Below are 16811 nucleotides of genomic sequence, written 5' to 3'. Positions count from 1 at the left end.
TAAACTTCAGGGCTGTTAGTACTAATAATCAAACAGAATCAGTCTTATCAATCCCATCAAGACTTCCAAACGGGGCCTAAACGAGAAATAACTAATCAAAATTACCAACCAATAAAAAAATAACAAATCGAAAAATTATCGAAGCGAAAATCATGTAATCTTACGTCAAGATCGGCCAAATATTTCCACAGTAATGACATATTGGCTACCTAAAAATATTGAAAAAAAAATATTAAGTAGAGTTTTTAATTACTACAGCACATTAAACCTACTAAAGACTGCTTTTAGTAGAGATCGAGTTTACTAAGATCGATATATTATTCGTCGATCGGAAAAAAAGCGATTAGATAGATATTCTGTTGATTTGTAAGAAAAAAAGTTAAGATATATTTAGTGTTTAGTGGTAGCAGTTGTTATAGAATGTTGTGTAATAGTTGTATTTTAGCTAAATAGTGACATAACTTCTTCCAACTCCTCAATTGTCTAATGTCTAATCTTAACTTCATATGTTTGGGTGCATTTTAACTTATCAGCTGGTCTCACTGCTTACATTAGCAACAATATATATATTATCAAAAATTGCAATAGGTTTTTTTTTTCGCACTTTTTTCGACTATTTATTTGGATAAATACATGCAATGTAGAGATTCACTTCAACATATATATATTATTACAACGTTCTTTAGATTATATTCATGGCATCAAACAAAGGTACAAGAATGTCTGAGAATGATAACAAGAAGCAATGTTCGACACCAAAAGGCGAAAGATTCAAGATCTTGGAAACCCTAATTTGCCCACCTGCTCCGAAGAAGAGAAGGCTGACGTCAACGAGTAGTTGCTCGTTTAAACGACCACGTATTGAGTTTTTCACTTCACCTGAGCTGGAGCTCTTTTTCTTGTGTGCATTTAGAACCAATGCGTAATTAGTGTTTTTTTTTAAACGGTTTTTTCATCTTTAATTTTAAGGAATATAACGCGAAGTTACGTTAGTCCGTTTTCTTACGGAGATTAAGAGGTTTGGGATTAACTATATCGGTTTTGTTCTTTTTAGTGTAATTCGGAGATTACGAGCTTGTTTTCTGTTTATTGTATATGTTGAGAGTGTGTAATATAACTAGTGTTTTGGTTTTTATTTTACCCTTTTGTTTAATTTACTCTCTTTTGAATCACTATATATTTTTTTTTCCTTGCGTACTTTAATTAATAGCTTCTATACACAAAGGATGTGTATTTACCAAACTCCTTCTATGGAAAACGTAAAGCAAGAATCATAAAAACGTAAAATTTAACTCAGATCTATTGTCGTAGGTCGAGATCTTAGACGCAAAATCCGGAGAGTTTGGAGAGTGTTTTTGGTTTCGCAAATTTTCAATTGTAAAATGAAAAGTGCATGCAAGTTCTGATTTATGTCTGTACAAATCATTTCAGTTAACGAAACCATATTCTACGTAAGAACATTCTTCCAATCGAATGTGGTCCGAAAATATTGTAGAGTGGGCTAAATTTCGTATGGAGGAACCTTTCAGCAATGGGCTAAATTTGGGCTTGGCCTGAATTTGGGCAGCACGAGAAAATGATTTTTTTTTTTTTAAATTATATTTTGGGTTAATTACCATCGCCCATGAAATAAGATTTATTTATGAAAAAATCCCTTGTTTTTCCATAATCATATCAACACTCTTGCAATATGTAGATTTCTTACATTAATACCCTTTAGTTGGGGATGAATGTAAGAAATTTACAAAGTGCATGGGAATAGACGTATTTCTCAAAAAGAAAAGAGCTTTTTGATAATTACATTTTGCCTCAAGAAGGTGGTTGTAATTTATCCTTATTTTTTTGCTTACTCTAAATAATATTTTATTTCAACTTTTTTTAATAAAAACTCTTGCATTTGTTGGTCCTAATATTTATTTAATTTAATATTTAGAAGAATTGGCATACTGCTACTATACCAAATACTATACAGTTCTTTAATTAAATCCAGAAAAAAAATTAAATTAATGGAACCAATTTAAAGGAAAAATAAATTCCCAATTAGCTGACGGTCGCCGTCAGGAAGAGCGTCGCGCTGGAGGAGATTTCTGCCAACTAACGCCGTGACAGGGCCCACAAAATTAACGGCGCAGCGGCGTCAACTAACCATTGAGTCACTTAGCACGTGGCCTTCAAAGGAAGGTGCTGTGGTACTATGGGGTCCACTTTTGCCAAAATCGTGGGACACGTAATCACCCTTGTTGAGGACACAATCATTGGCGCATAATTATTGGTGGTAATGGAATTATTTATTCTATTTCGTTTGACGAATTTGCCCTTCCAAAGAAAATTATACATTATTTTTTGTATAATAAGATTCCTCCTTTAAAAACGATTTATAGTATCAACAAAATCAAGTAAGATATCCTATACATGTATAACGTATTCTTTGTGTATTTTATGGTGAAAAATCGGAATTAATTTCGAGAATTAAATCGAATGGAAAATTGAAATTCCAATCCCAAAAAAACTTCAAAATGTCGAAAATCTGAATTTTAGAAATAGAAATGAAAAAAATTGTTCAAAAATCAAAACTTTTTGGAACGGAAGCGGCAGAAATTAAACATTCGGTTCCAACTTTCACCCTACCCTTAATTATTGGTGGAAATGGAATTAATTATGCTAGTGACGATTTTGCCCCTTCCCAAGAAAATGATAGATTATTCTTTATTTAAAAGGATTCCACAATTAAAAACGATTGATAATATAAAGAAAACTAAAACAATTAACATCACACTTAGTAACTTTTATGTAGTATATGCAAATAAAATGATGCATTAATCAAACTCTAATCCGAGGGTAATTAGGGGACAAGGAAATTATATTGAGATACTACACCCGATAAAATACACACGTGGTGTAATTTTATGCAAACGAGACATCAAATAAATCAAACTTATATAAGACAATAACCGAGGCTGCTTCCATCTAACCCAACAGCCAAATTTTTTATTCCAAATTTATTTAATTAATAATAATGGAGTTTGATATTTATGTTATTTAATAAAAATGTGAGGGGGCAATCAATCAATATCATCGTACATTTGTCTTTTGAGTTTCGATGAGTCGAGCATTTGAATTATTCGTTCACCGTCAACAAAGGGCCACGTAACCCCCTCCCCCCCCCACCCCACCCACCCCACCCCCCACCCACCCACCCAACCCCCTTCAAAACACATATGCATGTAGCATATATTCAAGTGTTAACCAAGCAAAACAAAGAGATTCACAATATCAAACTTAAGTAAGCTTGTATTTTTATTTGTGTCTCAGCTTTAATTTATTCATTATTTTTTGGCTTTCTATTGTGTGTGTGTGTAATTTCCAAGTTTTTTTTTTTTTTTTTATTATTAATTTTTTTTTATGTAATCTAAGTTTGTGTTCATATTTGTTTTTTCTTTTCTTTTCCCCTCTTTGATTAGGTTTTTATGTTTAATTATGAATTCTTTAATAAATTTTGATTGAAATAGTCAAATTATTCATGTGTTGTTTTTCTCTATCCGGGTAATCCAAGACGGGGTTGGTTTTTTTCTATGCTACACCCGATGGAAGTTAAATTGGGTGGATTTTTACAGTTGATCTACACACACCAATATGGGTGTGTGTGTTTGTGTGCTTATGGATGGAAAAGATCTGTCTGACGTATTTCACCATGTCCGAAGTATTTCACCCAGTGTAACATGGTAAAAATCGGGGTAGAGGGGTTAATTTTTTTTATTATCCTAGGGGTTCACATACTAATTATTTGCTATTTCTTTATTCATTAGGATATGTGTTAAATGTTAATTGTAAAGTTGAAAAATAAATCTACTCACTTGGAAGCTTAGATCAATTCGACTTGCTTATTAAAAAAAAATTTAAAAAAAATTGTATAAATGTATTAAATCAAATCGTCGATTATTTAAAATGTTGTTTACTCGGCCTATGATTATTTTTTTGGTTTGTTTTGACAATGTATTTTAACGAACAGGTCGAAAATTATGAACAAGCTGGCAGGGAAAAGGGAGCAACAAGAATTTGATGCAAGAGGCTATAACTTATATGAAGCTGGATGGCATTATGGTAATATCGGAGATAATCATGGCTCATCGAATACACAATCGAGAAGCTCGTTCGCTTTGACTTACACGAATCAGCTAAATAAACGTTCGTTTGGTTTTTCATTACGAATGTAGTATATGCATATATTCGATTAGCTAAAATAATTTTTATATAGTGCCTTCTACAAGAGGTGAAGATTTAATGCCAGAGACTCGACGAAATCAAGCTGGCAGCTCAAATGTGAGAAAAAATTAAATTTATTTGGACATTTAATTTGTCGAAGCAGCAATTTTTCGGACCTGTCGTTGTATATTTACGCAATTATTTGTCCGACTCTATTTCATGGATGCACTCGATATTCTAATTAGGTCCTAATTAGAATCTAATCTATGATTGTGTACTAATCTTTTCAGATATATCCGGAGGCACATAAACCGCCTCACTGTGAAATGACGAATTCGCCCTTTGTATTGTCGGAGGAGCCCGTTTATGTGAATGCCAAACAGTACCATGCAATTCTGAGGCGAAGAAAATTCCGTGCCAAGGCTGAAATGGAAAATAAATCTACAAGAGATAGAACAAAGGTTTGTATCTATCGATCGATTATTCGATCCGCCATTTATGCAACAATCTAAAATATCTTTATTTTTTTATTTATCAGCCATATCTTCACGAATCTCGACATTTGCATGCGGTGAGAAGGGCGAGGGGGTGTGGAGGCCGTTTTGCGAACAAGAAGAAATCTCATGGCGAATGTGAAAATGCTAATCTTGATGAGGGTAAAAACGTCAATGTTTCACCGGTATGTGGTGGACTAGTCGAACGTGGCAATGAATCCGAGAGGCTTCTAGAAACTAAAAACGGTGTGGAATTCTTCCATAGTTTTTTGTCCATGTAATAACAACTTGTTTGTGTCATGTGAGATGGTCCAATGTATACTTTGTACATTATATATAGAGTGTTATATGTAATGTAAATATATTTTGAAAGGTCTTGTGTAATAATAATATGGTTTATGTTAAAAATATATGCAGTAATTAATTAATAATTGAATCTCATTTGATATTTAATTAATTCAACAACTTCTCAAAGCTAAACCTCAAAATTTTGCTCTTATCAACCATGAAATTGCAAGTATCTTTTTGGAATAAACTCAATGTGATAACCAAACAAGACCTTACGCAGAAGTCGAAATTTTTTTGCCATGAATAACGCATGTAAACACAACGAAAAAGCTTACAATTCAAACAAATCTAAGCCGCTGCGCGAATAATTCTCTCTCTCTCTCTCTCTCTCTGGAAGTAAAGGCTACTCAAAATTGCTATCGATCAGAATCCGAGAAGCATGAAGTTACCCTTCAACTTCAATAAAATAACAACATGCCGAAGAAAATGAAAAAGGGACGAACAAAAAAAAGTCGTTAGACGAGAAAAAAATGAGGTTGTTAGTTCAGCACTTGGGCACCAATCACGCCATTCAAGGAAGATTCCACCCCGTAAATATCGAGACCCCTAGTCCGAGCGGGGGCCCCACCTTTGATCGAAGCTAAATCCAACACATACCTACAATAAATAACCCATCAGAGGACTTAGAAAAAATCACATAAACCAATCAACGTGTGGTAATTGGTTAAAAACGAATCTCGCACTCACATGTTTACACCCGACTTTTCTTGCTCTGACGCACCACAGTTTATTAGAACCTTCTCGTCAATTTTAGATACCGTGTGTTCCATAGGCACGTGAATCAAATCTAAAATCCGATCAAAACACAACACCAAAAATAATTACACGATGTCGGTTTCATTTTTAAAGAATAAAGATAGTCTCGATGAAATTAAACGACGTATACCTGATTTGTGGCTAGGCTTGACAGCATGACCAAGATTCAAAAGTTCCTAAAAAGATGTAATCGAAATGAATTCACGGTTATATAAGAAATTCAATTATGATGAACTTAAACAACTTATACGATTTAAATAAATAAAAAAAATCACCTTAAGTTTCTCGTAACACTTATCGAGGTCATCATTAACCAAAAGATGATCAAAGAGACCAGGTGAAGTCCCCTGTTCGAGTTCCGCCTTAGCATTTCTGAGCCGTTTTTGGATCTGTTCTTCGGTTTCAGTTCCCCTATTTATATAATTACGAATATTTTGCTCAATAAAGGGTATTTTTACAATGTCAAATAAGCAAAAAAATAAAACTGAAACCCTAAATCTAGCCAACCTTGAGCGAAGGCGTTTCTCAAGCTCCTCAAACGAGGGAGGACATATAAAGACAAAAATAGCCTCGAGAGAAGTCGCCCTCACCGATCTTGCCCCTTGCACATCAATGTCAAGGATGCATCTCTACAATATAAAATCATTTTTATATTTTTCTTAAAACCTATTTTTATTTTCGTTTCCCTCTTATTGCCAAGAAAATCAAGAATCAGACAAGTTTTTAAGGTTTTACCTTTCCTTTGTCAGCAACAACGTCAACGGCTTCTACACTAGTCCCGTAAAGATTCCCATGAACGGCAGCAAACTCTAGAAACTTCCCGTTATCAATATCTTTCTCCATTTTATTACGCTCCGTAAAATGATAGTGGACCCCATTTCGCTCGTTGTTCCTCGGTGATCGAGTTGTGTGGCTTACGGAAAATCCGAACATAAACGGAAATTCTTCCATCAGCTTCGAAATTAGTGTACCTTTACCCACACCAGATGGACCGCTAATAACCAACGGCTTTTCAGCTTCGCCTATCACTGCTTTACTCCAAGCAACTACTTCAGCCCCTAATCGAGTTTTCTGCTCTCTCACAAATGGAGTGTTAACCTGAAAATTGAGTAAAAACGAACACATTTTTATTTTATTGTATTCATTTTTTTTCCAAATAGGAACTAGAAATAACTAGAAACGGAGCTTAAAACAAACCTCGAGAAACCAGAAGCTATCATCGGAGTTCGTGTTCCCCTTAATAACCAAAATCCGATCTTCGTCTAAGAGAATAGCAGAGTGGCTTTTCGTTGGCTTCGGTTTTGTTCCCAACACAATGGGGTCCACACTAGAAAGATAAATACAAGTCTTAGTTAGACGAATTCAATAACATTAAACGAAAACCGAAGCCCGAAACCCGGGTAGTGCTTAAGAAATATTACCATTCGCCGGTGGATTTATCGAAAATTTGAATTCCAATAGATTTTTCGTCAGATTCGCCAATGATATACTGATACAGATAAAAAAGGTACACGAATAAAAAAAATGAAATGAAGGAGATTATTAATTTTCGATAAATTGGATATCCATACTGTTCTATCGCAACCAATGTCGATCGAAGTTCGACACCCCTTAGACTTCAAGTGAAGCCCGTTAGTGAAATTGCCCTCGAGATAGTCTACAACGAATGCAGGAGCTTCTCCCTGATCATAACACATTCAATCGAAACAAAACGTTTAAACAATTTGAATTAAAAAAAGTATATATATATATATATATATATATATATATATATATATATATATATATATATATATATATATATATATATATATATATATATAAAGAACCGATGAAGTTACTACTTCGATCCGTCGATTAAAACTTCGAATTTTTTTTATTATTAATTTAATTTTCTGCTTATGAAAATACAGAACAAGACATCAGAAATACGAGCTCACCATAGATTTTCCAATGATCAACCAATCAACAACTAATTCTGTCAAAAAAAAAACAACAAAATAATAATTGATGAGATTAAAATCATTAAATTCAAAAAAAAATCAATCCGCCGTCAAATAATTCGAATCACAAAAAAGAATAAAAAAAATGGTAAACCTAAATCCCACATTTTCAGCCGCCATTCCATTTTAATCATAACAAACAAAACACACAATTAAACACATGCGTATTAAATTCTTCGAAATGCAATGAAGCATACCTGTAAATTTATGCTGAATCGTCGTCAGAAGATACCGAATCTAGAAAGAAGAAGATTAAGGTTTGAGTTACAAAAGTTGAGAAAGGTTGAAAACGACGACGCATTAGCTGCGAATGAATCTCGGGAGGAAGTCTCTCTCATATTTCGAGAACCAGGTTTAATTATTATACAAATTAAATTGGCGTTAACTCCGTGTGATTGTCTCTGTGTGCGTGCGTGTGTGCGTGCGCACGTGTGTGTGTGAGAGAGAGAGAGAGAGAGAGAGAGAGAGAGAGAGAAGAGAGAGAGACAGAGGTGTATTGAGGAGTTCTGGGCTTAGGGCCCAGTAGCCCATTAAGAGAATATTGGACATGCACAATTGTAGGGTAAAGTTACTTATTGCAATATTAATCTTAACTATAAATATATAATTATAAATAATACTATAAAATAATTATAACAATTGAATAACTAATGTTAATAAATTATTAATTGTCAGGTTCATTATCTTTAATATTAAAAATCTCACCTAATAACAAATACATATATATTTAAAAATCTCCCCTAATAACAAATGCATATATAAATAATTACGATTTAATTTAAAAGAAAGATTGAATTTTGAAAAAAAAATTAGTTTTGAAATTATGAAAAATTTCTCATATTAATTATTATTAAATAATTTTAATTAAATAATTAACAAATGCAAAATAATAAACTTTTAAAAAAATATATAGAATCACGGTTCAATACATCAAAACATCTATTATTAATTACTATATCAATATAATCTCCACTATTGAAAAATATAAAGTATTGACTCAATTCAATATATAAACAAATGCGTTGACTTATTACAAATTAACTTATGTTATTAAAATCGACCGTGTGAAAAAATCGAATGAAAAATAAAATAGTATGTTTATTTAAAAAAATAGATTATAACTCATTTCAATTAATTTAAATCGATTAACATCAATTATTGACAAGAACTTATTAATATTATTGAGTATGTTATCATAAGATGATTAATTAAAAATATAAATCTCGACTAGTAACAAATTTAAATCGATTAACCTCAATTGTTGACAAGAACTTATTAATATTTATAAATTATTAATGTCAAAAATCTTGACTAGTAACAAATGCATATATATTTAATTTTGAAAAATATAAAAAAAATACGATTTAATTTAAAAGAAAGATTGAATTTTGATATTTTTTGAATTTTGAAATTTTGAAAAATTTCTCACTTATTACTTTCACTTATAAATACCCATAATTCAATCTTCACAACTTTAATTTTATTTAGTTTATGTCTCAAAGTCTTAATCGTTTCATTTTTTTCTAAAATTGTTTAGTGTTTATTTCGGGTCGCCCCGGACCCGGACCCGCCTCCCCGCGGGTCGATTTCGGGTCCCCGAAAAGTCGGACCCGGACCCGGCGGGTCCGATCCGGACCCGGACCCGACCTGCCCCGTGGCCATGTCTAATTCCGACCATGGAGAAACCCTACAAGAGAGGTCACGACACTGAATTGCCGCCTCTAGAAGCAACGAGTTCAACTAGAGGCTTCACACATGCGGTAGCTTCTTCAATAGATAGTGCTCTTGTGTTACGAAAGAGCATACATCATAATTTGGCAGCATTCTCCTTCAGCTGCATTGAACACTTTGACGATATAATTTTGCATGCCGCTTTAGCAGTGTTTTTTCAATCATTGAAAACTATGAGATTTCTGAAGGGATGCTCATTCAACAGCCTAACCAATGCAGTGACAACAACTTGCTACTCTTTCTCCTGCTGCCCTATAGTCAGAAAGTTATCCAATGGTTGAACAACATGCATGGAAGATTCACGCCTCCTTACATCGTCAGCAGAAAACAAGATTTCCAGGGCTTTAACAGCACTATGCTTTGCTTCTCTTCCACCAGAACGCAGAATTTCTACAAGTGAACCAACAACATCAAAAGCAGAACTGTGTCCTGGTACGCGTAAAACCTACGTATGAAAAATCACAAGTGTACAATATCGCGTTTTGTAGAATAGTGAATTCCAGATATCGATCCATAGGGAATTAAGTTCTTAAATTTATCAAGTACCGTAATTATACTATCCTAAACTTTATCTAGACATACGAAAGAATGGGATGGGAGAAATGAAGGTAAAAAGAAACAAACAATAATAAAAACAACGGCCCGCCAGTAAAAGCGAGGAATTCCGACGTGTGATGGTTTCTAGGGCAAAATTCACCAGTGTAGTATCGAAAAAGATCTGCAAATCCGAATCTAATGTCAATTCAATATTCGCTAACCCAGACACTAAAATACCCTAACCCCGTTTCCAGTGTAGTTAGAGTCTACCCACAAGTCCGACGTCTCCGTTGAGAACCTGATATTAAGAGAGCATTTAGGTCAAGTCCTTAAGGGCTACCTGAGGTGTATCACGTCTCCGTTTCCACAACTCGAGCTATGTTTTCCTAAAATCAAATGAGAAATCTTCTCTCGAGTTCATTCTCATTTACAATCAATTCAACTGTTGGCCAAACAATTGAAATCATTTAATACAGGAAAACATAAACATAATCAAAGAACGACAAATAGATCACAGATCTGGAAATCAAAATCAATATATACAAGGTTTCATTCCCCTTAAAAGAAAATGCTTAGATCATTACAAACATAGCATCCAAATGAAGAACACGAGAAATCATACACTAAACGTAAAGAAAAAGCTTATGAAAAACCCGAGTTGAAACCCTCGTCGAAGCTTCCCACGAAGAACTGGCGAGAATCGAAGAGAAAACCGAAGAAAAAGTCGAGAGATTGTCGAGAGCTCGAAAAATGAAAAAAAAAAAAGACGTTCTATTTATAGTGAGAAATCAAAGAAAAATATCTTATCTCGATTTATTTGCCCATATCGCGATCTGGGCTTCTTGGATCGCGGTCTGGCAGCCTCTGAAACTGTGCACCGCCTTCTCAGATCGCGATCCAGGAGGTTCGGATCGCGATATGCCTCAATTTTTCGCTGCTACTGGAATTTGCCACCAAATCGTGATCCGGTGGTGCTGGATCGCGATCTGGCCTCTGCATCAACTTCAAACACTATTTTGACCCTTGTTTAGCCCGAATTTGACAAATATGCATTTCACAAAAGTTGTAGTCCTTGAAGTTGGCTATCTATATTCACTTGAATCAACTCAATCGAAGTTCGTACGCGAGAGTTATGCTTGAAATACCAAACACTGCCGCAACCCACGAGAATGCACTTTTACATGTGTTTGGCTTGGTTCTCGGCTTCGCTTTCAAAATCGTTTCGAATCGGCAAAAATAGCTTATCTTTACCTAAAATATAAATAAAACAAAAACAACATAATATATACAAATAAACCCGAAAACTCAGACGAACGAATACCAAAACTCAAAGAATTGATAAGTCAAAATCATGAAAAATAAACACTTATCATGTCCTCTTACCTAACTTGTGCTAAATAGAATGGCAGTAAATCGATAGCAACTTTCTCAGATGCATCTTGTGGGCTTAGTGATAGATATTCGATTAACCTTTCCAACGCCCCGGACTCCACCATAGCAGTTTGATTGAGAGAATGACAATCGGCAAGCTGAATTAGAAAGCCTAGAGCAAGAAAAAGTGCCCGGCCCAGGGCGATCGGGAACAGGTATAAGCAAATCAACAAGGGCTGGTATCGCTTTCCAAGAAGTTGCGCCATCCCTGATGCTATCAACCCTAAACAATTTCTCAAGAACAACCTTGGAAGGATCGTAAATCAAATTAAACTCTTTTGACAATTCTACAAGATCATTTATCTCATCGTTGGCACATCCGAGCAGGGAAAGAAGTAGCGTTGGTGCCCCTGAATTTGTAGCAGACGTAATAGCTTCCCTGCTACCGTTCGAGACCAAACTGACCATGGCTTTGGCAGCGAAATATCTCTTTGCCACATCTTTTGTCCTCGACATATAATTAGCTAGCACGTTCATAGTGTGCTCTGCACGTGGGCTCTTGCTATTTTGAAATAAGATTGCTAATAATAGGGTACATACCTATATACTGCCATCTTCCTTTACACTGCAAAATTAATTGATAGAATGTTATAAATCAGCATTTAGACTCACTGCCATCATGAATGAATATGAGAACAAGTTCATACAAGTTCATACAATAACTGGTTTTACATACAATATCTCAAAAGCTCTTTTTATTAAATAAATGACTTATAAACTGAATACCTTTGCTGCTGCTGCCGCCTACACTTTCTCGGTGAGAATTCTAACTGCACCAGCTCCTTCATCCAAGCAATTGTAAAGGGAACAAGTCGTGAGAAATGGTATTAGAGTCCGGCTAGGGCTTGGTGTTGATCGAATTCTCAAGCGATGACGAACGTCGAAAATATTTCGTACATAACCGAGTGAGATGACAAGTCAACCTTAGTGCAAAACAAGTCCCATAAACTAAAATTATACTAGTTTAAAATATGAACTCTTAAACTGAAGAAAAATCTAAAAGATATTTGGATGAAAATGACACCAAATCTATAGAAACTAAGTGAATTAACAAGGTACACATCACACCGAATCATTTCAAATATTATAGAAATTATAATAAAAAATAACATGTCTTTCAATTTCAAAAAAAAAATTGATTTAATTTTTCTTTCAATTGGACAGTAACTAGACGTTGTTTTGGCCATTTCTTTTATTTGATTTAAAAAAAAAAAATTGCACAAAAAACCCTGATTTTCACTCGAATACCGATATTTACGGTTCAACCAGCTGAACCGGACCAGACAAGAAAATGGTTCACGATTTAACCGGTTCATATTATATATATAGTTTCATATTAAAAGTGTCAAAAAAAAAGCCTAGAAATAGGGGGCGAAATTGGAGGGCCGTGTGTGTGTATATATATATATATATATATATATATATATATATATATATATATATATATATATATATATATATATATATATATATATATATATATATATATATATATATATATATATATATATATATATATATATATATATATATATATATATATACCATATTGATTTTTATTGCAAATAATATTTACATATATTACTTAGAAAGTGATCGATGAACATTGGTATATATATATATGTATATATATAATCAAAAGAAAGAGCGTTTAATTGGGGGTCGTCCCACAGCTCTCATCAAGTTGGCAATTTCGAGAACTTTGGCAACTTTTGTGCCTCTTTTGGCCTCGGCGGAAGCTCTTCTTTCTTCTGCTTTCCTATGAGCTTTTGCAATGTCATTCTGCATTTTCTCCATTGCTTTTGCTCTTTTCTCCTCTAGCTTTCTCTGCATTATATATATATATATATATATATATATATATATATATATATATATATATATATATATATATATATATATATATATATATATATATATATATATATATATATATATATTAATTAATTAGTAACTGATTATCTAGAATATATTTAAGGAGAATAGAGAATTCCATTCTAGAAGAAATAGGCAGATGTTTTTAGCCTTCCACTTAATGCTTATACAGATTACAAGATGTAAATGAATTTTACCTTTACTAATTACTATATAGCAACTAATTGTGTGTTTAACTAGTTGTGCAACTAATTAGTAAGGGTCATGGGCATCATCAACCACTACTTTTGAAATATTTCTCAATTAAGTTTGCATGAATTATTAATTAGGCCACAAGATCACATCATGTAGATTCAAAACTGTCAAATAATTCAAGTTTCAAACCAAAAAATGGAATTAAAAAAAGATGACTATAAGATGAGAATATATATATATATATATATATATATATATATATATATATATATATATATATATATATATATATATATATATATATATATATATATATATATATATATATAAACTAGAAAATTGCATGCATATTCATTTTTTTGCTTTTCAGATTAATTAATCAAATACCTCTATTTTCTTCATCCAAGAGCTTGCCTTCTGGACTTGCTCACCCTCCCAACCATTGATAACGGCATCCTCGCGCTTAAACCGATTGTTAATCTTTGCGATTTTTGCATTTTGCCAAGCACTAATCTTTGTATCGACCTCCTCTTTCTTAACTCGTTGCACCGACACTTCACCTCCCGTATTATGATTACTATTTGTAGTAATAAGTTCAAGTCCACCACCACCACCGCCGTCACCACCAGGCGGCGATCGTGTGGGGCCCAGTGGATGATTGTCCGGCACAATCGCCAAGGGGTTGATTTCTTCATGAAAATGATGATCATCTTCCCCTATTATGTCCAAGTTATTATTGTTATTCGAACTCGATTCGTGTTCAATGTTGACAGTGGACCCCGCCATGACAAGGGCACTAAACTCTCTACTCATAGTAGTGAAATTCTCACCGGACGATGCTACGGAGAGGGACGACGATCTACGGCTACTACTCTCCCAAGCTTCCAGACGCGTGCCCTGCGGGGCTCGCGGTGGTGTCAGGGCGTGGATATCCCTGACGGTTGGAGATTCTTCATCGTCGTCATCTTCTTGGAGAATATTATTGTTGTTGCTCCGGCTTGTGGTGGCTATGGTTAGAGCCCTTTGATTATTCATCACTTAGCAAAGTTTTTGTAGATGTGTGTGTGTGTGTGTTTGTGTGTGATGTTGTGTGTTTGGTGTGTGTGTGTGTTTTGTGGAAGAGAATATTAACCACACATGCATGCAAGAGTTTTTATTTTTTGGAATTGATTGCACTAATTATTGCTTGGATATTGTGGCACTAATTCACGATGATCAATGGGTTCAACTTTTAATTTTGCTCGATTTTATTGTTTGGTCCCTTTGTTTTTGGTTTATTAAATTATTGCTATTTTGACAATAAAATTTACATGCCAAATTATGACATTTATAATATCATATACTTAGTCTCTTATGTAGGGCTGTGCATGGATCGGTTTTAACCACCAACCAACCCATTTTCGACCCATAATTTGTGATGGATAATCAATCATCAACCGACCCATTTAAGTTGGGTCGATAATCTCAACCAACCCATATATAGTTGGGTCGGTAATGGTTTCTAATATGCTATAAAGTTAGTTAGTCGGGTAATATCGGCCAACCAACTTTATTTATTAATTTATTATTTATTAATTTTATTTAAAATATTTAATATTTTTAATTTTAAATTTCTATTTTATATCACATTTATTAAATTGTTTAATATCGACCAAAATCCTAAAAGCAATAAATCTAACCTAATTATCTATTTTGAACTATTTAAATTTTAAGACATATAGTCTAAATATTTGGACGATTGTTATGTGTTGAACTATTTATGTTTAATTGCAATATATATGTCCCGTAATGTTTTGAATTTTTTTTATTTGAATATTATTGAACTAATCACATTTAATTTATAAAATATAGAGTGTTGTAACAACTAATAAAATATTAAATAAAATTAAAAAATATTTAGATGGATGACCCATCAACCAAACCATTAAATTGGTTTTCAACCATCACCCAACCCATGTAAATTGGGTCGATAACGGTTTCCAATATTGACAAAAGTTGGTTGGATGGGTTGGGTTGGTTTTATGGCTGGTTTTTAACCAAACCAACCAACGCACAACCCTACTTATGGTTAGTTTACTTCTTTAGTTGGAACAATGACATTTTAGTCAATATTGAATGGGTCTGAATATTTTGTCTAATGGTGGAAATTGGACTGAGCGAATCAAAATAAAAATATTTGGAAAAATGAAATTTGTAAATCAACAAAACAAAAAAATCACAAATCGAAATTCGGAACGAAAATACTTGTTCCGAAAAAATCGAATCAAGAACGGCTTAAGCCATGCAAAATTATTATTTTCACAACGATTTTCGTCAACCTTTACGATAAAACTTTCCCCAAAAAAATTCAATGTCTAAAATCAAGTAATCAAATTGCAAACAAAAATAACTAAGTGGTCAAATGTGAAATATCCAACAATTAGAGGGGCTTGATTGCGAAACGTTCATCTTGCGTTGGCCAAATGATTTTGATTTTTGGAGGGAGCCCGTGAAATTAGGTAACTGATGGTGGATTAGTCACAATCAACACACGCGGCGCACTCTAATTAATCAACTAATTTGAATCAATTAACTTGGCGATTTATTATTGGTTAAGCTCTTCTATGTGGGTCCCACAATTTTTATTAGGGACACGTGTACAGTTGAATTAGTGGGGTTGGACAATTAAGGTTGCTCGAATGCCCACGTCTCGTGCAATAATCAACATTATCAAGAACTAATAGTATTAATTTGACTCATTTATGATTTATGTAATGATTTGACATATTTGAAAAATCAAAGAATTGCTAATCTTTTTTTAATTACTATTTTCCTTTACGATTTTTTCATTCCGATTTTTTTCGTAGGGCCTCAAAATATATCCACGAGGTTTAGATAATTTTTATATTTGATATTTTATTAATGATAGCTTACAAAAATTATATAATCTCTGAATTATTAATATAACTAATACCACATTCGGTAAAATATATTTACTGAATAATTGACATGCACATAATTAAACAAACCAACGTGCAGGGCCGGTCCGGCGTATTCGGGGGCCCGGGGCGAGAATATATTTTGTGCCCTTAATGCCCCGACTATTTTTTTTTTCCTTTTTTTTTTATGAAATAATATAGATAAATATTTATTAATTTAAATTTCATCATCAATAAAATATTGGAAACATTATTGTATATCTAAATATTTTTTTTTTTTAAAATGTTATAAATGTATGAAATAATTTTGTTTGATTAAA

General features: G+C 33.3%; 3 protein-coding genes and 1 long non-coding RNA gene across 5 annotated transcripts; 1 reads left to right on the top strand and 3 right to left on the bottom strand.

The window, feature by feature from the left end:
• The first annotated feature begins 3198 nt into the window (after positions 1-3198).
• LOC105949405 (uncharacterized) lies at positions 3199-5105 on the top strand. Of its 2 annotated transcripts, none has more exons than XM_012972710.2 (5): positions 3199-3283; positions 4010-4185; positions 4256-4320; positions 4494-4664; positions 4742-5105. In XM_012972710.2, exons 1-5 carry the CDS (start codon positions 3219-3221, stop codon positions 4976-4978), a joined length of 714 nt encoding a protein of 237 aa, XP_012828164.2. In that variant the 5' UTR covers positions 3199-3218; the 3' UTR covers positions 4979-5105. The 2 variants fall into 2 exon arrangements, with proteins under 2 accessions (XP_012828164.2, XP_088680593.1); XM_088824467.1 differs by lacking the exon at positions 3199-3283 and adding an exon at positions 3526-3722.
• Positions 5106-5173: 68 nt separating this feature from the next.
• AGK2 (guanylate kinase) lies at positions 5174-8249 on the bottom strand. Its single transcript, XM_012972709.2, has 11 exons — positions 8002-8249; positions 7742-7779; positions 7373-7483; positions 7223-7290; positions 6999-7128; positions 6537-6899; positions 6309-6430; positions 6077-6212; positions 5932-5977; positions 5733-5832; positions 5174-5642 (listed from the first exon to the last, which is right to left on the bottom strand). The coding sequence occupies exons 2-11, from the start codon at positions 7742-7744 to the stop codon at positions 5525-5527; spliced, it is 1197 nt and encodes a 398-aa protein (XP_012828163.1). The 5' UTR covers positions 7745-7779; positions 8002-8249; the 3' UTR covers positions 5174-5524.
• Positions 8250-10592: 2343 nt separating this feature from the next.
• LOC148767776 (uncharacterized) lies at positions 10593-12528 on the bottom strand. Its single transcript, XR_016033972.1, has 3 exons — positions 12230-12528; positions 11456-12068; positions 10593-11323 (listed from the first exon to the last, which is right to left on the bottom strand). It is a non-coding gene; the product is annotated as an uncharacterized LOC148767776 (long non-coding RNA).
• A 528-nt stretch (positions 12529-13056) lies between these two features.
• Positions 13057-14863, bottom strand: LOC105949310 (Remorin family protein). Its single transcript, XM_012972599.2, has 2 exons — positions 13961-14863; positions 13057-13330 (listed from the first exon to the last, which is right to left on the bottom strand). The coding sequence occupies exons 1-2, from the start codon at positions 14606-14608 to the stop codon at positions 13139-13141; spliced, it is 840 nt and encodes a 279-aa protein (XP_012828053.2). The 5' UTR covers positions 14609-14863; the 3' UTR covers positions 13057-13138.
• Between the last annotated feature and the right edge of the window lie 1948 nt (positions 14864-16811).

This window comes from Erythranthe guttata, chromosome 10 (assembly GCF_056151865.1).
Source record: "Erythranthe guttata isolate IM_541 chromosome 10, IM_541, whole genome shotgun sequence".
NCBI classification, from domain to species: Eukaryota; Viridiplantae; Streptophyta; class Magnoliopsida; order Lamiales; family Phrymaceae; genus Erythranthe; species Erythranthe guttata.
Note: the sequence above shows the minus strand (reverse complement) of the source record. Positions and strands in the feature narration are given on the sequence as shown.

What these genes read in the sequence shown, in the direction of transcription:
- LOC105949405 (XM_088824467.1), top strand. Translation starts at nt 3,634, where the DNA reads ATGGGTGTGTGTGTTTGTGTGCTTATGGATGGAAAAGATCTGTCTGAC. An exon ending in CACGAATCAGCTAAATAAAC is followed by an intron (nt 4,186 to 4,255) that starts GTTCGTTTGGTT and finishes ATTTTTATATAG; the next exon opens with TGCCTTCTACAAGAGGTGAA. An exon ending in CTACAAGAGATAGAACAAAG is followed by an intron (nt 4,665 to 4,741) that starts GTTTGTATCTAT and finishes TTTATTTATCAG; the next exon opens with CCATATCTTCACGAATCTCG.
- AGK2 (XM_012972709.2), bottom strand. An exon ending in GATAAATCCACCGGCGAATG is followed by an intron (nt 7,129 to 7,222) that starts GTAATATTTCTT and finishes TTATCTTTCTAG; the next exon opens with TGTGGACCCCATTGTGTTGG. An exon ending in TTGTTGCTGACAAAGGAAAG is followed by an intron (nt 6,431 to 6,536) that starts GTAAAACCTTAA and finishes TTTATATTGTAG; the next exon opens with AGATGCATCCTTGACATTGA.
- LOC105949310 (XM_012972599.2), bottom strand. Translation starts at nt 14,608, where the DNA reads ATGAATAATCAAAGGGCTCTAACCATAGCCACCACAAGCCGGAGCAAC. An exon ending in CTTGGATGAAGAAAATAGAG is followed by an intron (nt 13,331 to 13,960) that starts GTATTTGATTAA and finishes TATATAATGCAG; the next exon opens with AGAAAGCTAGAGGAGAAAAG.